The sequence below is a fragment of the Onychostoma macrolepis genome, chromosome 09 (genome assembly GCF_012432095.1).
Source record: "Onychostoma macrolepis isolate SWU-2019 chromosome 09, ASM1243209v1, whole genome shotgun sequence".
In the NCBI taxonomy this organism is placed as follows: Eukaryota; Metazoa; Chordata; class Actinopteri; order Cypriniformes; family Cyprinidae; genus Onychostoma; species Onychostoma macrolepis.
The window spans coordinates 16,501,023-16,523,930 of NC_081163.1; the positions used below are offsets into that span (position 1 = coordinate 16,501,023).

At 37.4% G+C, this 22,908-nt stretch overlaps 2 protein-coding genes across 9 annotated transcripts in view; both read left to right on the plus strand.

Moving 5' to 3' along the window:
- The first annotated feature begins 3,827 nt into the window (after window positions 1-3,827).
- rbm44 (RNA binding motif protein 44) lies at window positions 3,828-16,928 on the plus strand. 6 transcript variants are annotated; one of them, XM_058786325.1, is made up of 19 exons: window positions 3,828-3,918; window positions 4,160-4,304; window positions 5,135-5,189; window positions 5,395-5,501; window positions 5,603-5,677; window positions 5,773-5,824; window positions 7,769-7,899; window positions 7,978-8,930; window positions 9,018-9,079; window positions 9,957-10,121; window positions 10,229-10,394; window positions 10,476-10,516; window positions 14,199-14,289; window positions 14,402-14,489; window positions 14,567-14,674; window positions 14,829-14,899; window positions 14,978-15,051; window positions 15,552-15,783; window positions 15,980-16,926. In XM_058786325.1, the coding sequence occupies exons 2-19, from the start codon at window positions 4,163-4,165 to the stop codon at window positions 16,256-16,258; spliced, it is 2,892 nt and encodes a 963-aa protein (XP_058642308.1). In that variant the 5' UTR covers window positions 3,828-3,918; window positions 4,160-4,162; the 3' UTR covers window positions 16,259-16,926. The 6 variants fall into 6 exon arrangements, with proteins under 6 accessions (XP_058642308.1, XP_058642310.1, XP_058642309.1 ...); XM_058786327.1 differs by having other exon boundaries at window positions 3,852-3,918; window positions 4,243-4,304; window positions 15,980-16,925; XM_058786326.1 differs by lacking the exon at window positions 3,828-3,918 and having other exon boundaries at window positions 3,946-4,304; window positions 14,462-14,489; window positions 15,980-16,928.
- Window positions 16,929-17,258: 330 nt separating this feature from the next.
- Window positions 17,259-22,908, plus strand: part of itgb5 (integrin, beta 5) — a 38,993-nt gene continuing 33,343 nt past the window's right edge. The window contains exons 1-9 of one of the 3 annotated variants that reach the window (XM_058786333.1): window positions 17,259-17,649; window positions 17,741-17,822; window positions 18,293-18,378; window positions 18,667-18,874; window positions 18,977-19,226; window positions 20,254-20,422; window positions 21,650-21,811; window positions 22,630-22,725; window positions 22,815-22,904. In XM_058786333.1, coding sequence (XP_058642316.1) covers window positions 17,494-17,649; window positions 17,741-17,822; window positions 18,293-18,378; window positions 18,667-18,874; window positions 18,977-19,226; window positions 20,254-20,422; window positions 21,650-21,811; window positions 22,630-22,725; window positions 22,815-22,904 — 1,299 coding nt within the window. In that variant the 5' untranslated portion in view covers window positions 17,259-17,493. Of the gene's footprint in view, window positions 17,845-18,292; window positions 18,379-18,666; window positions 18,875-18,976; window positions 19,227-20,253; window positions 20,423-21,649; window positions 21,812-22,629; window positions 22,726-22,814; window positions 22,905-22,908 lie in introns of all 3 variants that reach the window. The other 2 variants (XM_058786330.1, XM_058786331.1) reach the window with 2 other exon arrangements.

Genomic DNA, 22,908 nt, shown 5'->3' on the forward strand with positions numbered 1-22,908 from the left:
ATTCAATGAATATTTTTTTCAGTGTATTCTAGATACATTACATGTAAAGTAAAACATTTCAGAAGTTTTTGTTTTGTTTTGTTTTAATTTTGATGATTAGAGCTTGCAGCTCATGAAAGTCAAAAATCCAGAATCTCAAAATATTAGAATATTTACATTTGAGTTTCATTAAACGAACATCCCTACAGTATAAATTCCGGGTATCTCTTGATCTTTGAAACCACAAGACTGCTGACTTGACAATGGTCCAGAAGACAATCATTGATACCCTCCACAAAGAGGGTAAGTCACAGAAGGTCATTACTGAAAGGTGTGGCTGTTCACAGAGTGCTGTATCAAAGCATATTAAATGCAAAGTTGACGAAGGAAGAAATTGGGTAGGAAAAGATGCACAAGGAACAGGGATGACCGCAAGCTTGAGAATACTGTCAAGCAAAGCCAATTCAAACACTTGCGAGAGCTTCACAAGGAGTGGACTGAAGCTGGAGTCAGTGCATCAAGAGTCACCACGCTCAGACATCTTCAGGAAAAGAGCTAACAAGCCACTTCTGAAACAGAAACAACATCAGAAACATCTTACCTGGGCTAAGGAGAAAAACAGCTGGACTGTTGCTCAGTGGTCCACAGTCCTCTTTTCAGATAAAAGTCAATTTTGCATTTCATTTGGAAATCTGTCATTTCATTTGGAGGTCTGGAGTCTGGAGGAAGAGTGGAGAGGCACAGAATCCAAGCTGCTTGAAGTCCAGTGTGAAGTTTCCAAAGTCAGTGATGATTTGGGGTGCTGTGATGTCTGCTGGTGTTGGTCCATTGTGTTTTATCAAGTCCAAAGTCAATGCAGGCGTCTACCAGGAGATTTTGGAGCACTTTATGCTTCCATCTGCTGACAAGCTTTATGGAGATGCTGATTTCCTTTTCCAGCAGGACTTTAGCACCTGCCCACAGTGCCAAAACCACTTCCAAGTGGTTTGCTAACCATGATATTACTGTGCTTGACTGGCCAGCCAACATGCCTGACCTGAACCCCATTTGGAATATATGGGATATTTTCAAGAGAAAGATGAGAAACAGTCGATCCAACAATACAGACGAGCTGAGGGCTCAATAGTGCCTCAGCAGTGCCACAGGCTGATCGCTTCCATGACACACTTCACTGATGCTGGAGTTTGTGCTAAAGGAGCCCCGACCAAGTATTGAGTGCATAAATGAACATACTTGAACTTTTCTGTTTTGCAAATCCTTTTTTTGATTGATCTTAAGAAATATTCTAATATTTTCAGATACTGGACTCTGACTTTCATGAGCTGTAAGCTCAAATCATCAAAATGAAAAAAAAAAACTTTTGAAATGTGTTACTTTACATAATGAATCTAGAATATACACTGAACAAAATTATAAACGCAACACTTTTGTTTTTGCCCTCATTTTTCATGAGCTGAACTCAAAGATCTAAGACTTTTTCTATGTACACAAAAGGCCTATTTCTCTCAAATATTGTTCACAAATCTGTCTAAATCTGTGTTAGTGAGCACTTCTCCTTTGCCGAGATACTCCATCCACCTCACAGGTGTGGCATATCAAGATGCTGATTAGACAGCATGATTATTGCACAGGTGTGCCTTAGGCTGGCCACAATAAAAGGCCACTCTAAAATGTGCAGTTTTACTGTATTGGGGGGGTCCGGGGGGGTCTGAAAACCAGTCAGTATCTTGTGTGACCACCATTTGCTGATATTCACATTTTTTGAGATGCACCTGTACATATATTATTATATACATTATATATATATACACACACACACACACACACAAGCGCAATATAAAAGTCTTTACTACCAATTTTGATCAATTTTATGCATCCTTGCTGAGTCAGTTACAAAATTTATATATATATATATATATATATATATAATTTAATTTAATTATTTATATACAGTACCTTATGTTATATATATTATTCTGTTCATATGTGAGAACTATAAAGGCTGTTTTAGATAATGGGCTGGCAATTGCTTTCTTGCACTGAATCTGAAACTCTATTCTGTATCGATCAGCCTTTATTCAGTTAAAGGCCTTTTGCTGTCCCAGGGGCTGCACTGCCCTTTCATCAGGGCTTTAGATGGTTAGCTAATGTGTGTCTGCTCATATGGTCATGCTGTAGGCCTCCCATCTATGATTATTTAATAACTTTGTATGGATGGGTGAGCAGCATGTGCGATACTATATCTTGCACTTATGTCATAACATCCACAGCCTCAATTATTCATTCAAACCCATTTATGAGCTGTATACTGTTTGCACAACACAGTGCATTTATACTTTGAGCATTTTCCTTATCTTTTCATTCTCACACTAATACTGAATTCATAATTGCAGTCTGTCTTGATAAATTTCATCCAGGAACTGAAACCAGAGATGCTCCAGCTTGAGGCTGATGTTAGATCACCGTGGCAACATTCCTTACCCCCCTCTGCTCTAGAAAGGCACTTAACCTTTGAACCCACCTACTTCCTTGTAAATAACCCTGCAGTCAACACAACCATTTTATTTCTAGCAAACTTCATGCTGTAGTCTATAACTGACTAATTCAATAGAGAAGAACACTATAAGCAATTTATACATTCATGCAAAGAAGTTAATGGCTAGTTCCATTAACATATATTTTGCACTGTGGTCTGCTAATGACTGTTTTAGTGAAGTATTGATTTCACTTAGCAGACCGACAGCTAATGCATACCATTTGCTTAGGGTACGTCTTTTAGTACAATGGAGCAAGACAGAGCTACAGATGTGACATGATCTAACTCACTACTGTTTATTTTGCCGTGTAAGCAGCTGTCCACCTGCTGAGACACAGACAGAAATTAAATTAACTGTGATTATAATACATGTTTTAATTAATTAACTTTACTTCCGACCAGGCTATTCCTGACAGGCACTCAGAGCTTGACCTTTTTATTTAGACACTGATCTTTTAATTTATTTTAATTGATTAATTAAGTAATTCGTTTTATGCTATAATTTACCATAATATAATTACCTATGATATAATAAATTAAGCATTTATTCTTTAAATTAATCTGAATGTTTAAAAAAAAAAAAAAGCACAGGGTAAGGCGTGTCTTTCTTTCTTTCTTTTTTCTTTTTTAATTATTATTATTTTTTCTTTCCCAATAACTGGTTAAGAGTAAGATGGGTTTTTCCTGCTTATTATAAACCCAATCCAAGTCATAAAGCGGGTTCATTCATCTTTGTTTGTGTTCTCTCTAGTGGCCATATTAATAACTGCATTCACACGCTACTAACCAAAGCTACATCTGCACACTAGGAATCTATGCTCATTTTATAAAACCATATTTGGTTATATAACAACTAAAGAGTCTCATGATTTTGGTTAACAAGGTATACATAAATAATTTAATAATTTTCGGTTTTGTTTTTCACTTGGTTTCTGTAAGGGTCAGTAGAGGACGAAGGAGAAAATTTTATTAAAAAGTCTTTACCCACTTTTACCATATTTAATACCAAGCACTTAATTTAGGGACACGCCATACAAATTGCAAAAATGTAGCCATGTCTGCTTTTGTTTTTGTAAAACCAGAGGCAAAACTTTCAGTATTTAATGTGAATTATATTTATGGTCTAGTTTTTGTTGTTATTTTAATTATCTGCATCGTGCTTGTGTTAAACTGAACTTGGAGACAAGAAATCACAATAAATACCCTTATAAATAAAAAGAAAAGAACGGTCATAAACAGATATATGTGCCTGCATCATAATTTTGACGATACAATGCAATACGTCATGACGTAAAATAATTAATCGTTGATTTTCCGTCAGAACTCATTCACTACTGCGCTGATAACATCTCAGTGAGGGTTAAAACTGGCTGGTCAAAAACGTCAAGTTAATAATAACACAAGTGAGAGTAATTATTTTTACTCTCCTATCGTGCGACATTTTCGTGTAATTTATATGTAAATTGCATGCTTACCTGGCGCCAGTTTATTAATAAATCGCGCAGCTGCAGCGCCTAACGTTAATCATTAACAGGGCGCTTAACCTGAGGTGGACAAGCTCTATCGTAGTTTTGTTGTCGACTAACTGGTGCAAACATATTCTAACTGTCTTTGTCTTGAATTTGGTCATTTAAATTGTTTCAGAACATGTGGTACCCTCAACCTGTTGTACCGTTACCGTTTGTCTTTGAGTTACATTCAATAACATACGAGGATCTTTCTGCCAGAGCCATGTGGCCAGTCATTCCCTTTGACCAACGTGCGTATAATGCAGTGAACGAGATTAATGGTAAGTTATGTCGAACCCAAAGAATTCGGGTTTTGGGTTGGTCATCATTTCTGAAGGAGGCTTTAAAACTGGCCTATTTTGGGTAAGTTAATATATAACGGTCCACTTTACCCTGTTATCCTATTCGGAATGAATCGTGGGTTTACCAATTTTTCCTTCGTGCATGGAGTTTTCTTAATTTAAAAAAAAAAAAAAACTTTGGTCCTTTTTTAATTTTCGAGCGCGCGGGCATTTAAATTGAATGTGCAGTGCTTCCGGTGTCAACCGCTTCCAGTTTTTTAAGCGGTAACGTTACTTTAAAAAAAAAAAAGTCCCTTAACCTGCTTGATATTTTAAACTTACTGGTATTTCTTATCATATTATTTTAATTTATCATCGTAATAATAAACACTGTAGTGCAAATAGTTTTGCAGTTTAATGCACTTTCTTCTAGAACTATTTATTTCCATAGAGCAGCTAATGTAACTGTTAATGAATCTAAAGTTTCGCATATTCGTAGAAAATAGCTTACTTTCGCGTTGATATACAGCGTCGACAGTGTAGTAGATAGTTACCAGATTTAGGTAACGTTATGTAGCTCCATCGCTCGTTTTCGGCGCGCGCATGATCTGTGGGGGGCTCGTGCGTCGCGGTCGTGTGGTCAACGGTCAACACCTCAGAAGAACTCGGTTAAAAGTTGGACTTGGCGAGCGTATAGATAATTTAGATATGTCATAAATGTAAGCTGGTAGAACAAAAAAAGTGAATCTATCAGATAATTAGTGTAATCAGACATATATCATATATCTTTTTTTACTCCGTGTTGCTGAATTTCTTGTACATCTCTCAAGGCTTTTACAATGATCCACTGAACACCAAGGATGGAAGGAAGTGTCTGTTGATGAGGTATGCAATTGTTGAACAAAGGTTTAACACAACTCATTTGCTTCACACTTTCAGTAAGAAATTTCACAAACAGTCTTTTACTTATACAAATCAGTGTGCTTGCATTATATCAAATTTTAAGAACTTAACTTTGAATCAATAGAATTTGAAGTACCACTGTGCCTTGTTACTTTTGAGGGAGACAATTGTGCATCTTATATTGTAGGTCACTGTTCGAGCTTGTCTTGGCCAATGAATATCTGGAGATCACAGATCCAAAGTTGCTTGGATGGTTCTTATGTATAACAGCAGAGGACAGAACCTTAATTAAAAGTAAGGGCATATACATTATAAAATGACTTTCAGTTATTGAAAACATATGAGCAGTAAATAAATTGTGGGTCTGGAGTGAAATTGTGCTTTCTCATCCACAGAAGAGGGAGGGCTTCTGGCATTTTTACAGAAACACCCGGCACTTCAAGTAGACAGACAGTATGTTTATGTGAAACGTGAGTTCAGTTGGTAAAACATTACTAAAGACTGGATGTTTATTTTTTCAGCAAGCATTCTGTATACTGTGTAAAATATATATTTTATAATTTAGCAAAAACCAGCAGAAACTGCACTCCCCCTCCAACAACTATGTCATCAAATAAGTAAGTTTTTTTAAATTTTTTGTAATTATTATTTTTATTTATTTAATTTTTTTGTTACCATTCAGTTTTATCGTTATGCTTTATTAATAATACATTTTATAAATGGTGCTATGGATGCACCGATATTGAAGTCAGCATGAAATGAAAGTTCAAAACATTTCTGTTGGCCTGGTAATCTTTAATCGAAATATCGTAACTCGATCTTCTCATGAATCGTCTCCGACGACTTCTCAAATAATTTAGTCTCATTAAACTCGCTGCTCACAATCGAGCAAGCAAGCTCACATTCAGATCTTCCTCTATTCAATCAACAACCGACTGATGGAACCAAGTTCCGCCCTACGTTTTTATTTTTATTTTTTGTCTCTTTTTATAATCCATCCCATCCCTGTACCTCACAATATGGAAGAAAAGAGCTATCGCTATTTCGGTTTTATTGCACCTTTTAAATTTCTGCCTAATGTTGATAAGACAATAATAATTTTCATGTTATGGCTGACAGCCAATAATGGCCAATATAAACATTCTGTATTTTATCCAAATAAATTAATAATTTGGAGGTTAAAAACAAACTTTGGTCATTTTTAAACGTTACAAGTGAATTTGGGCAGCATTATAATTTACAGTATGACCGTCTTTTTGAGATTTGCTTAATATTACATTTTAAAGGTGCAGTAGGAGATCTCGGAAAATGCTAAGTTTAGCCTGATAGCACTGAAAGCGAACGTCCCACCCTCCCTGCAATTGCCGTCCAAAGCCACGCCCCCTGAACGCACATACGCTCAAAGAGCAGCCAGAGACAACATAAATTACTACAATAGGCTACATCAACGGTTTCCAATTACAGTCCTCGCGCCCTCCACGCTCTGCACATTACATATGTATATCTTATCACGTCCAACGGTTGTTCTGTTTGACCGTAAGTCATAAGTGCCCTGCGAAGTGGACATCACCAGATATTCCGCCATGATTCCAGTTCAAAGCGAGCGTTTATGTTCCATACAAAGGGCATTAAAGTGTGCCAGACCTGAATTTAAATTGTATTTATTTACAGAGGTATATTATGTCACACTTCACGCTTCTCTTTTGTCTGTGTGTGAGGAGCAGCGCAAATCCGTGAGTGAATGTTCTGAAGTGAAATAAACGAATTTTCCCTGCTCAGGGAGTAGAGAGCAATGAACACTGTGTAGGGAGCATGTCAATCAGAACACAGTTCATGCACGGAGCTCTCTTCTAACGAGCTGGTCATCTGAACCGAGTGTGTTAACTAAGCGAGACATGCAAAATATGGAGAGCGGGGAGCGCGAGGACTGGAACTGGGAACAGCGATGGGCTACATCATGTGTCATTCACCGGTGAGAAAACTTTACAGCACAGTTAGTAAAAGTACTACAATACCAGGAAGGAAGATCGGGTTGTTGATGTTTGCCTGCCATTCTGGCTCTGTCTGCGTGAACGTGCTGATGACGTATCCTGTCTGCGCGAACGGGGTGCGCAGAGGTATGCAAATACATGTGTTGACAGGCAGGTAGGAAAGACAATTAAAACGCTTGGACCGAGCGTTTTAATTGGACAAACATTTCTTGGTCCTACACCTTCCACAGAATATATAAATACATTTAGACCACTTAACTTAATGATTGCTATGAGGATGTGAAGAGACTTTCAACCAGAATAACAAAAAATGTTTCTGAAGACAATCACCTATGGCACCTTTAACAGTGTTATTTAATTAATGTTTTTAAAGATTAACTTTAAGTGAGTGATAAATGATGACAAAGGTAAAATGTTGTAAATGTAAAAATTGGGAAAATTAATTTAAGGGTGGGGACTGAAGGGTTCTATGCTTTGGCTGTTGACTGGATTTTGAGATGTGATGGTTGCTCTCAAAAGTTGAAAGCAGAAATGTATATGCATGCATGTGTCTATGTGTGTGTTTTAAAGGTCAAGGTACCCATCATTTTATGGTGCATCCCAGTGTCAAAATTGTGGAACCAGTTGTCCATTTGGTTCCAAGAAGTGCAGATGTTGTGGCTTTGACATTGAGATTTCAGAAGGCAAAGTCTGTTTGTTGGGTGAGATGTTATAGTCCTGCCATAGACTTTTGAGACCTCACTAGGAGCTAGAATACTGATTATTGCTTTCTTGTTCAGAGAATGAGAAACAACTTGAGCTGCTACCAAACAGTGTGAAAGAAGAGCTGAACGTCTTAACTGCCCAAAATGACGCAACTGTTGGTTGCACACAGAGCACCCTTAATACTCAGAAAACAAGATGCACGCAGAGCTATGATTATGGAGGCCCTGCCGCACATCCTTCTTCATACAGTAAAGGAATGTGTCCCCATGCCCAGTGTCTTTCTGAGTTGTGGGAGGAAGTAGAGAACAGGGAGGACACCAAACACTTTAAGGACACAACAACCCAGGCGAATTTCTCCCTCGACATGGAGCTGGATATGCAGAGTCAGGTTCAGAGGAATGACTATACCCAAAATTACCAAGACCAATCTTATGTACAAGTGGAAGAAGCAGATTACCACAATCTGGATCAGGAAGCTATGCCAGAATACTACAGTTTCAGTAACACCAGCTTAGACCATTCCGCATGGAGTGATGGCACCCGGAGTATGGAGGCAGCCTGCAATGATTCAGTCATGGCCACCAAAGGCAGTACAGAACTATCAGATGAACCATCAAATGCCACCATGGCTACTGCTGCAAACTCTACTGATTGTTTCTCTTGCCTTGGCAATTCTTTCGAGCTGGACAATGAGTCAGGAGACCATCAAGAAGACGTGAGAAAGAAGCATGACTTAGTATATGAGCAACAGATTGAGGAGATCAATGTAGGACCTTCACTGAAATCCAAATGTGGCACTTCAGTTTCTGTGGACCAAATAATAGATGCCTGTGGTGATTTCAGAGCCTGTTTCACATCTACATGTGCAACAGAGGTTGATCAGATCTTCCAACAGAAAAATGCTGCCACTGACACAGACTTGCTAGCTGTCAGCCATGAGAAAGATACACAGACTGTGCAAATAGCCACATCTGAAAAGAACACCATTACTGAAGTCTGCATTTCTGATTTAGATGTCCTCACAGAGGTATCATATTTTCTAAATGGGCTGGTTGGAGTTGTAATTCTTCTTTTCAAATGAGCTTTGTATAACGTGCTCATCATTTACTCCTAGGAATTCATAAAGCTAAAGAAGACAACGAATGAGCTGAAACAACTGAAGAGCAGAAAGGCAAGGTAATTTGCTGAAAATGTTAGTTTACCACAAAATGAAAATTGTCATTTACTCACACTCATCTCATTCCAAAGCCTTAAGACTCTAAACACAAACCAAGATACTTTTAATGAAACTTTCTGATGAAGATTTCTGAGCTTCATTTCACCAAACTTTGACACTTAAAGTTCATAAAAAGACTAAAGGTAATCAATGTGAATTGATGCAATCAGTTTATATGATGAACAGATTTAATTTAGCCTTTTAGTCACTTTGATCAATGCACATACTGTACGTGGAGCTCATCGAATATCGTAACAGCTGAGCTTCCTTTTCATGCTTGAAAACCTCATTGGTGCTCGTGCATCAACTTGGCACATCTTATTTAGCATTTTTGATGTGCTTTATGTGTGTGTGTTGATCAATGTTTAAATAATTATTTTGATTTGGCTTTTTTTATTCAGTAGTTATTAATGTTTCTCAGTGTCATTTTTCAAGTGTAAAATGTTGTCCAAACTACTGTAACAAGTATAAGTGCGTTCAGAGCGCTGTTGTTGTGGTAAATGTCACTTTTAAAAAAAAAAAAAATTAAATTAGAGATTATATAGAGATTGCTGTATAGGATTTCCATTTGTACATAAGGTACACATCCTTTAAATTGAAAAAGTTAGGAAGATGATACTTTTAAGTGTAAAAATGTCTTCAGTAAGATATTAAACACCCTTAGGATTCTGCTTTCTGGGACATCAAGCGCCCCCTTTTGACAGCTTTTTATTATAGTTATCTTTGTAAAACAGTGCTTCAGTCTTCATCACTGTTCTGCATCAAATCACTTAGTGTGGTTTCACTGAGGCAATGTATTTTAAAATGCCTAGAAGGATCATGTCATGTTCTTCTCAGCCCTAGTCCTGGTGGTGACCACTGCAGGAGAGTTTGTGGATGCGACTGTGCCCAGCGAGTGAGAAGAGCAGAACTGCGGCTTCTTGATCTTCAGTTTGTCATGTGTCAGCAGCACTGCTGGAGACGCTACTTCACCTCCCCACTGGGTGAAAGTGTTATTTGGGGGTAAGAGATGGCTCACAGAAGGATTTGTATTATGACAATTCAATACTTTTCTATTAAGGTATTCTGTCCTAACTTTTGAGGTCAGCTATTTTGTGCATGTTCCTTAGGACTGAGGGCCTGCCAGACGGCATGGCAGAAACACTGAATACACTACAGAAAGATTACCATGAGATGAGGAAGCAGATTCTAGCAGGCACTCCTCTGGATAACCTTAAGCCCCTGTCAGTAGACTCTGAAAAGATAACTACAAGGGCAAACTACAGCCCAGCATCGGTATGACAAAATCTGGAATTGTTAAATGTTTGGAAATGTATCATACCTGATATATATATCAGTAATGAGCTGTCATTTCAGGTGCTTGAGGACCATTTAAACTCATTTGACTGTGCAGGAAGGTAGGTGGTCATGTTTCAAATAAATATCCTTGAAAAGTAATCTTTTCACAGAAGTTGTAAATCCCTGATATGAGGTACAGTGGTGGCCAAATTTATTAGAACACTAGTATTTTCACCAGCTAAAAATGTTTTAAAGTCAGTTATTTCTATCTTTTGCTGTAGTGTGTCAGTAGGAAATATCAGTTTACATTTCCAAACATTCATTTTGCCATTAATTGTAATAATCCAGAGAGATTTTTGTTTGCACAAGGAGTCTGACATCATCATCATCATCCAGTCTGTCTAGAATGACATAAAGAAACAAACAAACTGAGAATCTATACTAAAACCGTGGCAATGTCTCCAAGATGCTTCAAGAAACCTACCTGCAAAGCTACAGCACTGTTAAAAGTTTTAGGCACTTGTGTAAAAATACTGTAAAATGAGGATGCTCATTTTATTTTTATTTTTTTCTATCAATTACCTTTGCGTGACCATCCTTTGTGTTTGAAGCAGCTTCCGGCCCTCTGGCTATCCTTGACCGGGTAATTCGTGAATTAAAGTCAATCGCAAATAGATGTAATTAGGTGTACGCAAGGCAACTGCTTTGTTTCCTGATTCCGAAACAACTTAAAATCCGTTCAAAACTAATTTTATTCCTGCAAACTCATAAAAACAACAAAATGTTGCTTTTGTAAAATAATGAGGATGCGTTTTCTGCCATCTCTGAAGCTGGAGCGCGTCAGAAAAAAGAACCGAAACTCAGCGTACAGCTGCCTCACAGACATGTAAAATAGGCTATAGCTATAGAAAGTTTAAAATGTCGACTTTTTAAATGAACCAATTCAAAAACAAATATTTCCTGATTATTGTAATCTGTATGAAGGTTGCATTTCTCTCTAAAGGTGCGTCCAGTTGGCTACTCTGGAGATGAGAGAGAATTAATAAATAATTAAAATATCTCCTTTTTTCCAACACATTCATAATCATTAGGCGACTTTTGCCTGTACTTGGTGGCAAACTCTATAGGCTACATGTGCTTGAGCATGGAATATATTGAAGCTCATTGGATTATTAGCTTTAATATAAACATGCGATTAGTTAATAATGACTTAAATGAACGACTAGTTAAGTTGTTGGGGGCAGCCCTATTAGATAGCCTACCAGCTAGACATCTCTGTTAAAGTTTTTAAAGCATTTTAGCTACGCATTTCCATTGTCGGATAAATTCTGCTTTCAGAACTATCATGTCCGTAACAGAGAAATGTCCGTTCGTAACATTTATTTTTCCTCTGAAACACAAAAACAAATTTATTTAAATTAAAAAAAATGGCCTATGCAGGCTATATTTTATGTTGTGAATAGCCAGCCCTTTCCATCCGGCAGATATTGTTGCTTCTGGGCTGTGCATTGTAAATCACAGAAAATCTACAAATAGGCCGGGTCTTTTTTTTTTTTTCTTCTTCTTTTTGGCACGCCCGTAACGCATGTGTATCCTATTTTCCTCATCGTTTATAGACTGAAAATAGAGTCCAGACATCAGTAAAGTGTCAGTGGTTTAGAAAAATATAAAGAGATGGTCCAATATAGCTATTGGTACTAATGAATACATTCTATGAGAATGTGTGTTTCAGGTTTTGACTGCGAATATCACGTCCATTATCTTTGAAATACTTGATTTTTTTTTGTTCAAAATTGTGATGGTAGTTTTTGAAACGCTGCAAAAAAATGCACATTTTCAAAACTGTCTTTGTGAGTGTTCATTAGCTAGTGGTATAATTGTGTGCTCCACATTTTCATTGTATGATTGTAATCTTCCATTTATAGAGAGATATAAAATATATTGGGCAGAACTTAGTTAAGTGTATTGGTCCAGCCCTATGCAACCACCCAAATTTCTCATGTGGCCCCTTGGGAAAATTTAATTGCCCACCCCTGTCCTAGGTGCACTTGCGCATAGTTTTTCAGGTAGCTTTGCAGGTAAGTTTTTGAATCTTTTGAGTCTCGGTTTCTTCATGAAGAGATCAGATCTCTGTGTGGACCACTGGCTGTTTGTGGAGCACAAACTCCTTGTGCAAACAAAAATCTCACTGGATTATTACAATTAATGGCAAAATGAATGTTTGGAAATGTAAACTGATATTTCCTACTGGCACACTACAGCAAAAGATAGAAATAACTGACTTAAAACCATTTTTTAGCTGGTGAAAATACTAGTGTTCTAATAATTTTGGCCACCACTGTATTGTTGGAGATGTCAAAGAAAGCATAATTGGAAACCTTGAACATTGTGCTGCCACATTGCATTTCACAGCCAGGACGCTAGAGGGTGACAGTGTAGACAGTGGTTCATTCAAATCAAAACAAGTATACATATTTATTAGGGTTGTAACAGTACACAAATATGTATACGGACGCCTAAGTTTACTTCACTATTTTACAATTAAATCCTAATCTAGTCATGACAAACTATATATCGTTGGAAAGGTCTAAGACTCCTAAATAGGTATTTTACCACTTTTTCTGTTAAATTATGTAGTAAAAGTAATAGATTAATTCATGACAAGAGTGCACCTGAAAAAATCTACATCATAACAGGAGTTCTGACCTTTGTCACAGAAAGTCTTCTTAGTTGCCTTTTTCTCTATCACGTATTAGAAATCGTAAGAAATGATCAGTTGAAAACACAAAATCTCAAAATTCATCCTTTGAAACCCATTTTAAAATCAGACATTGCATTACCATGGAAATGGTACATTAAAATCATGTTACAAAATGTTTTCATTCATGAATTATAAAAATTTAAGTTTGGATAGTGCACTTTAATGTCTATGTTCAAAACTGTGAGTGACAGTTAAGGGGTTAAATTTAATTTATTTTTAAATTGATGATCAACACTCAACTTTAAAAAATATATATGTAAATTGCACATTGCAGTTTTTAAATTAACTTTTATAAATAAAATGTCTAGGTTATTTGTTAAAATATATTCAATTACACACTGGCTGTCATAGCATGTTTCATAACAGATTAATTTAAACATACATTTTAATTAAGACCAACAGGTTTAGTAAAATATAAGTATATGGGGGGGGGGAACTGTATTCGTTTGGTACACATGCGTACAGAACCGAAAGACCCGTACTAATACGTGTACCGTTACATCCCTGTTTTTTTTTATTACTACCTCTATTCTGCAAGGATGCATTAAATTGATTAAAAGTGTCAGTAATGACATTTTATAATGAAAAGATTCTTCTTTTGAACTTTCTATCCATCAAAGAATGCTGATAAAATGGTTTTCAACACTAAGAAATGTTTCTTGAGCAGCAATGATTTCTGAATGATCATGTAACACTGACAGCTGCAGTAATGCTGAAAATTCAGCTTTGCATCACAGGAATAAATTATATTTTAAAATATATTCAAATAGAAAACGGCTGTTTTAAATTTAATATTTTACAATATTAATGTTTTACTGTATATTTGTTCAAATAAATGTAGCTTTGGTAAACATAAGAGACTTCTTTTCAAGAACATTAAAAATCTCACAACCCCAAATTTTCTGTCCTGTTCTCCGTTTTACTGTACCTTTTCCCCACATAATATCAGCATGGTTTGCCTGAGCCCTGTTTCGTCACACTATATACTGAATTTTGCTGTTTGTGTAAATTCAAAGTATTATATCGTTATGTCTTGCAAGTGCAATTGCAAGTGGCCACAGAGTGGATGAAGAAAGTGAAGAGATGAGAGTACTGAGCACTGAAGTTTGTCAGGACACTGATGCTGTTTTGGTAATTCATTCACATACTATTATTTATTTGATTAAATTGTGATGAATCAATAATTGTACCTGAAATATGAGTGTTACATTTATAATGGCCAGTATTTGTCCTTTCTGAATAGGATGACACAAAAGGTGACCGCAACAAGCGAGATAAAACTCTGATCTTTTTACCCAAGCAGCCAGGAGCTTCCGCTGAGAAGAACCCTGGTATGAATCTCAAATTGAAGAAAGAGAAATAAACCGGAATCATTTTTCAGCAGTGTTTTAAATGCATGCTATGGTAGGTGTCATCAAAGATCCGAATAGCAGCGAGGCTTGGTTTGATGCCGAAGAGGAACTTGGGTCTCCAAATCAAGATGGAAAAATGGAGAAACTGAATGAAAGGAAAGAAAGTATGGACTACAAAATGGAACAAAATATAAAACTGCTGTTATAGAAGCGTAAAAGTATGGTTGTGAAGCTGAAATACTGTTCTTTAAGAAAGCACCTTATTGCTGTTGGCTGATTGATTTAGTTGACTGTCTCATGTTTGCTACTCTTTCACAGGGACTGATGGAGATGAATCAAACCACAGTTCACTCTTGTGCATTACAAGCTTGCCTGGCAATATCACTGAGGTAGAATGCATACAAATGTGAAGTTAACTATGGCCTCTAGGAGGCAGCAGCCACCACTAAATGTTCTATTTTCTGTAGCATGAAGTGCTGCTTTGGTTTGAGAAGTACAATGCCACCAATGTCTGCATCTCCACTTTCAGCAACAATATGAGGTAAGCATTTCCCGTGTATGCCCAAACGCTGAATTTAACCACTGGTTCAACTTGAGGTATAAAATATTAACACTTGTCACTTTAGAATTTTGGAGTTGGTTTTCAAATGAAATGGTATTTACTGCATTACACTTTTCCTAGACACACTAATTATCAATCTCCGTAAATAGCAAACCTTTAAAGTTAAGTATCAGAGCGTAAATAACCATGGCCTAAAATAGTTTCATAAGGTTTCTTGCAGGAAAATCTTGCTGAACTAGTATGACTACTTGTTTTGCCTAATCTCATTGTACCGGTATAGCAATCATCAAGAGACTACAGTTCTGCACCCAAATTGTGAAGGTTACAGTTACTAAACTGGTAGCGGTAGCAGGTTTAAAGATAGTGTTCGTTTTTTTTATATTAATCTTTACAGACTTTGTAGTAATGCTGAATGCAGTAGTTCGGGGCGTTATTAAAGATTATATTAATGAAATACAATCTTGTCTGTGCTTATGTAGGGCAGCTATTGTTTATCTCAAGAGCCCCAGCGATGCCAAGGCAGCAGTTAAAGATCTACACGGGTGCTCCCTCCAAGGCCACACTGTCCAGGTGGTGCAACTCCGTGGGCCTGCCTCAGCTGATCCTGAACTGATCAGTGATCCGCCCCACAGTACCTCAAAAACCCATAAAGCAGAAGCTGCCGGGGATGGACTGGGAACGAAGGGTGTAACCTACAGTTCATCACCTGGAGTAAGTATGAAGTGGAAGGCTTTTTAGAAAGTTTGCCGTGCCCAAAACGAGTTAATTTTCTATCACTTTGTACTTTGAAATACTAAAAAATATGTGTATAAATTATTTTATAAATTAGTTAAAATTCTTGCTAATATCAGACCATTTTTGCTTTTTTGTTCCAAACCTTTAAGATGTCATTATGTTTTTGATTCAGGGGCCGCGCTGTAGTGTGGACAGGTTAACCAATGTCTGCGACTCGCCCACAGCCTCTGGCACCTGTGTGCCACAGCACTACGCCACCATGGGAAGCTTTGACACAATCATGGCCCGGCTGTCACAGCGCCACCCAAATGTAGGCCGCCAGAGGATCGTTGATGCCCTGCTGGAACTGCGGGCCAAGCATCGGGGCTTCCTCAGTGGGCTTCCTTTGAGATCTATAGTGGATATGACCTCTGAGCTTCTAACACAGGCCTCTACTCTGACATATATTTGAGTTGGTGCTGTTTTAAGCAGTAGTAAAGGCCTTGTAAATAGTTCCCTGACCAGTATGACTGTATTTCAGTTGTCAATTCAGTTTTTTTTTTTTTTTTTCCAGCTAACTGTTATCTACAGCCATTTAGTTTCAAGTCATTAATCGGAACGCTCCTGGAAATGGAGTTATTTTGGAATTCATTTGTTTTTATTTTTTTAGGTTTTCATCTCTGTTGTTATCAGTTATGCTAAGTGCATACAGAAGTTTCCTTGTGTTTCCTGAATAAAGCTGTTTTCCTGTGTTTCCTATAATGATTTGATGAGTGCAAGCAAGCCCAGGCTCAGTGTAGAGCTGCACATTTCAAATGTGCAAATTTCAGAGCATTTCAAGTCATGTGACGAGGGGTCTTTTGCAGTTGTAAAAATGGTCAGTGGTGGAGGGACCCTTTTTATTACTCTTGTCAGCTCAGGTAAAACTAGAAACGCTTTCTATTCTTGGAGGTATCTATAATAGGTTCTTTCTGTGGAACAGGTGGGGATGTAATTAGTGATGGTCACATGACTGCTGACTCCACTGGATGAAATTTCCAAGCCAGATCTTGAAGGACTTAGATGTTTAATGTGTTACTGACATATTAAAAACATTTACAAAATGCTCTAAATCTAATTTTACGAGAAGAAACAGCATGCAAAAATTTTTATGTAATTTGACAGTTTTATGTGAGATACTAATTTATATTTTAAAGCAAAATATGATTGTTCATTCCATAAAACACCTTTATTGGTTACTAAGGTCAATTAATTAAAGGGTTAAATGTCCTTTTAAACTGCTTCGTCCTAGTCGGCGTTACTTTCTCCCCTCGTTTTCTGACTAGCCCTGCCCTACGGCTGATTGCTATTTTCTTTTATTGGCAAGGACATTTGAATTACTTGTTTACTGTCCAATCAGTGCATGGTTTAAAGTCCCCTACTAGCCAATCCCAGTGTAGGGGGGCGGGACTTATTGGACAAACTGATTGGAAAAAAAGCGTCCAGGCTCTTCTCCCATAGGCGGAGCCTAGAGTAATGTGAGGGACGCGGCAGGCACTCAACTATTGAACTTCCACGCTGAAAACAACCGGATGATGAGTAAAACAGTCTGTTTACAAAGTTTAAAATGTGTTTGCGAATGAAGATTTGAAACTCAGTATGGATGCAGTCAATGGTGAATTATTGCAGTGGACCTGAGACAGAGTGCGACAGTAACAATAACTTCGAATGTGGATTATTGTTCAGAGTTGCGGTGTCGCCTCGGATTTCACTCATGTGTTTACTAATGCAGTGTCTGCACTGGACACTAACTTCAGTCGTGTGTGCCGCTGTGATGTGGAGAGGATGGACACAAAGAAGATCTCAGCCACTCACGATATAAAAAACGGACATTTATAATAGAAACTTTTTTTATACAATTAGACAAAAAAAAAACCTTTTTACTTTGAACTGGCTTTTGATTTTGTAAGTAATCATGTGGAAACCTTGCCCATTTACACGTCACCCGGCCCTTCTAGTTTACATAGTCTTGGAAATATTTATTCACAGCGTCAAAGGTAAGTATAAGTGCATCAGAATGTAAGTAAAAGTGCATCTGTCATCAAAATGCTATATCTGGTTTCGTTTAGATAAGTAACAATGCAAATAGATTTAATACATAATAGTAAATCCGATAACATGAAATAACTTGTGAATTTTATGAAAATGCATACATTAATAAGTTATATGTTTGAAAATCCATTTCCCCCTAATTCTTGTAATAATTCACTGCATCTATTTATTTAGTCTTTCATGCATGTATTTATTTCATCACCATGATAATGAGGGGAGGTCAGTTTGCCCTAATTACTTTTCTAAGCAATTCTGTGACTGTGTATCGTTTCTCGTGTTTATTTCGTCTTCGCATGAATCATTTGTGTGTCGTAGTATTCGTCAGTTGTAATGTCTTTAGAAAAAAAAGTGTTAAATGCACATTTTCATAATACCTATTTGACTTGCAGTGATTTTTTTTTATATTTTTTTTAAGGTCTTAATGTTTGCATGAGCGGCAGCGCCACATCTTGTGAAGAATGTCTCCTCATTCACCCAAGCTGCGCCTGGTGCGTGCAAGAGGTACTGCGCGAGACACTGTGATTGACGGAAGTTGTCACAAACCCCGCTGAGCTGCCTACCTAGACAGTACTTTTAGCTATCATAGACTCATTCAGATATTGTCTAGTTAGGCAGACAGGCCACTGGTTTATTTATAAATTTTAATATACCTCAATAATCCAGAGCTTCTGACTGTTTACAGGTTGCTAAGAGCATTACTGTTGTATTTCACTGCATTTGTGGGTTTGCTCATTTATTTAATGGTTTCCTCACATCACTTACCACAGCAATCTTTTTTTCCTGATTCAGGACTTTGGACAAGCTAGAACTCTCAACTCACGATGTGACTTTAGCCAGAACTTACAGAAAAGAGGGTGTGATGTCCCTTTCATAGAAAATCCCAGGAGTGGCAGTTCTCTGTTGCGGAGCAAGCCTCTGAGCTCCAAAGGTTCTGGGGTGACCCAGTATGATGTCATCCAGATATACCCACAGAAGATCTCTCTCAGCTTAAGGCCTGGTATGCATCTTCTGATTGATTTAGAGAAGGACATGTTTTAATCAAAACATTTGTAGACACCTTGAAATAGCAGGTCAGTGTAATGACTCTTACATCCTTCAGGTGACCAGATCTCATTTGAGGTACAAGTGCGACCTGTAGAAGACTACCCTGTTGATTTGTACTACCTGATGGACCTCTCGCTCTCCATGAAGGACGATCTGGACACAATCCGCAACCTGGGCACCAAACTGGCTGAGGAAATGAGGAAGCTTACAAGTAACTTCCGTCTTGGCTTTGGCTCTTCTGTGGATAAGAACATCTCACCCTTCTCCTACACCGCCCCCAAGTACCAGGACAATCCGTGCAATGGGTAAGAAAGAGACGTCTCGCAGATGTGTGAAGAGATGTAAACAGGTTTGGGATTGGCTTTCCTTATGTCTGAATTCAAATGCAAAAAGGCTCTTGCGCCTTTTGCCCTTTAATGACCTTTGTTATGCAATGGAGCGAACAGCTACTCGTTAGTGAGAACTGTTTGGACACAGTACTTTCTCATCTGGGGAAGTGTATGTGTCTTAATTTCTTTCCCTTGTGATGCTAAAAATAGTCCTGCTTTGGCGTTGACTTGTCTTATGGGGAAAGTGCATCATTGGAAATTCAAAAAGCACTCGGCATGCCTCAGTTCTTGACTTGTTAACCACAGTCTTATGTCACACTTAATTTAGTTAAGAGAAACATTTAAGATATTTTGTCCTGCTTTCACTGGTGGTTATCGTTCTGGTCCAATGCAAAATAATGGTAGACTTATTGGAAAGTGTGACAGAGCAGATTGAGGTTGCAAAGCCAATACAGCACATGGCCTAGAGAAGCTATTACCCCATGCAGCCCACATCCCATCATGCATCAGTGACCATGTAGGTTATGCTTTCAGTCCTCTTGAATGCTCACTGTACCACAACAGATTTCATAAAGACAAATCACAAAGCTTATACCTTATATTCCAAGATAATATTTTACAGTTAAAAACTGTTTAATATTATCTGACTATTTCAGTAATTCAACTAATTAAAAACAATATTTTATACATAACCTGTTCTACCATTTGCATATAAAATGCTGTGTTTAATTAAAGGCTTTTTGCACATGCATATTTAAATCAATTAAATTAAAATATAATAACTTTTTTGGTGCTGGTATTTGAATTGAATAGTTTTTAATGTGTGTAATAAAAAGAATTAATAAAACTATAAATAATCTGTTGGTTTTAAAAGGATAATTTCATGCATATTTAAATTTAAAAATAGAAGTTTATAATATAATATCAAAAACGCTATCATTAATTTATGATGTCAGTATTGCTGTTTAAGCTTCTGAGTTCTCTCATTTTTCTCTTCTTACAGATATAAGTTATTCCCAAACTGCGTCCCTACATTTGGCTTCCGTCACCTCTTATCTCTTACGGACAAGGTTGACCGTTTCAATGAAGAAGTGCAGAAGCAGATGGTTTCACGGAACAGGGATGCACCAGAGGGTGGGTTTGATGCCATTCTGCAGGCTGCAGTTTGCAAGGTAAGCAGTCAGTAAGGACGGGTCATTTTGCTGCTTCATCACTAAGCTTCTTTGACTCCTTCAACTCCCTATAGAGACAGAAAGCCTGTCCAGCAAGGTTTAATGAAAAGAGAGAGAATGTCTTGGTTTTTGTGCTGTGCTCTCTGAGCATTATCAGAACAGATACAGGTGTCCGAGTCCTAAAAGAGACACGCTAATATTGCATGACATCATAGGCTGTGAAAATATTTGCTTTGGCATGAAAGGCACGATCACAGCATGCATGAGAGAAGAGACTGTGTAGTTTACACTGAATGAGAGAGGAGAACCTTGCCCATTTATTCACTGTGCGGTACGTGTTAATCAGTGCTCGTTCTTGTTAGTGAGACTAGTCAGAACTTGTGTGTTGAATTTGCCATGTGTTTCTAATTTTTTCAGAATTGCCTGAATATCCTGTTTTTAAATATTCAGCCATCTAAAATGTTAGTCGGCATCATGTCTGATATTTGAGTAGTTAGTGGACTTTTTGTGTCTAGATTTTAGGTCAAATATATACCTGTGTATGCAACCGTACTGGTCACCAGTTTTAAACACCCACTTTGCCAGCATTTCTTTTTGAAAATATATTTAAAAATAGTTCTGTGTTGTGACACAAATGTAATATAAGTATAAATTCCATTTAGTGTCTTAATTAATATATGGCCATAAAAGCTGCAATTTAAAAAAAAAAAAAAAAAAACAATGACCAAAATGCTTTACAGTTCTATTTCATGTAGGCTACTAATTTATACTACTACTTCAACTTTATATTTTTGAACAAGTCTATTTCCTGAAATTGAATGTAAATGTGTTTTATTTGGAAAAACTTGAATAATCTCCATATGTGAATGAGACAACTCTGTAATATAACTTAACTGATCCATCAACTATACAGAAACACTGTGTACATGTACAACAATTTAATATGAACAGAGATTTGGTAACACTTTAGTACAGGGACCAGTTCTCACTTTTAACTAGTTGATTATTTGCATGTCTATTATTAACATATTGGCTGTTTATTATTACTTATAAAGCACATATTCTGCATCCCTATTCCTACCCGATACCTAAACTTAACAACTGCCTTACTATAAATAAGCAGCAAATTATTAAATTTGGTGAGAATTGGACCTTTAAATAAAGTGTGACCGGAGATATGAAAAGATTTAGGCTGGCATAAATGAATGTTTAATCTCATTGTGGCAGGAGAAGATTGGCTGGAGGAAGGAGGCCTATCATCTCTTGGTGTTTGCCACCGATGACGTCCCTCACTTGGCTTTGGATGGCAAGCTCGGTGGACTGGTGCATCCTCACGATGGACAGTGTCACCTGAACGACAAGAACGAGTATAGTGCTGCAGACAAGATGGTAAAGATTTTATACTGCAAAGTATCATTTGAATCAAACAAATGTTCATCCAGTTTATGTGGAGACACATTTGGGAAAAATGAAATTGACCGTCTATATGTAATTAGCTTGTTTTATTGTAAACGCTTAATTGCTTGTCCTCAACTGCCATCAGCCATAAATGCTTGAGATTTACGTATAATGATTGTCTGAAAAGCTTAAACCCCAGCAACTTTCTGTTTTCTGAACTGTATTAATGGGTTTTAATGGGAGGGTTTTGTGCACTTGTTTCCTTCTCTTTTGACCAGTTGATGTCTCTTGTATATTTATAACTTTTTTTTTTTTGGCTTTGAACTGGCAAAAATGTATTTTTTTCCCCTCATTTATGTCAAAGTGCAAGAACAGATGCTGTGCTCGTCTCTGTGCAGTTTGGGTTTCATCCAAAGCAGCTGAGTGTTTCGAGAGAGAGAGAGGGATCGCTCAACCAGAAGGAAAACAAACAAAAGCAGTGTGTGCTTTCTACTGCAAACAAGGATTTAATATTTCTGAATCCATCTTGTTCTGTAGAAAACGTTACTCAAATGTGCTTAACACATCACCGATCATTCATTAAAGAGATTGAGCACAAACTCCCTGGATTCTCAGGCAGGTCAGAAGCAGAGGATGCCTGTAGCTGAATACAGAGGAAATGGGTGGGAAGGATAACGGAAACCATGGAGGGGAATCAGAAGAGCGATGACTTCCTTTTGCAAACTTCCCAACAGAAAGAGTGCTGCAGGGAGTGAGGGATTGAATAAATGTATCTTACTGATGTATGGACATGTGGCGTCTCTCCACAGGACTACCCTTCACTTGCTCTACTTGGAGAGAAACTGGCTGAAAACAATATTTTCCTCATCTTTGCTGTGACCAAAAGACACTATGTTCTTTACAAGGTATCTTTCATTCATCATAAGCTATTTTGATCGATGTTGAGCCGTTTCATTTTGTGTTTAATGTGTTCTCAATGTCTTTTTACCCGCAGAATCTCACAGCATTGATCCCTGGGACTACAGTGGAAATTTTGGACCAAGACTCCAAAAACATTATTCAGCTAATTGTGAATGCATACAATGTAA

What these genes read in the sequence shown, in the direction of transcription:
- rbm44 (XM_058786325.1), top strand. Translation starts at nt 4,163, where the DNA reads ATGTGGTACCCTCAACCTGTTGTACCGTTACCGTTTGTCTTTGAGTTA. An exon ending in TTCCGCTGAGAAGAACCCTG is followed by an intron (nt 14,490 to 14,566) that starts GTATGAATCTCA and finishes ATGCTATGGTAG; the next exon opens with GTGTCATCAAAGATCCGAAT. An exon ending in ACTGAATGAAAGGAAAGAAA is followed by an intron (nt 14,675 to 14,828) that starts GTATGGACTACA and finishes ACTCTTTCACAG; the next exon opens with GGACTGATGGAGATGAATCA.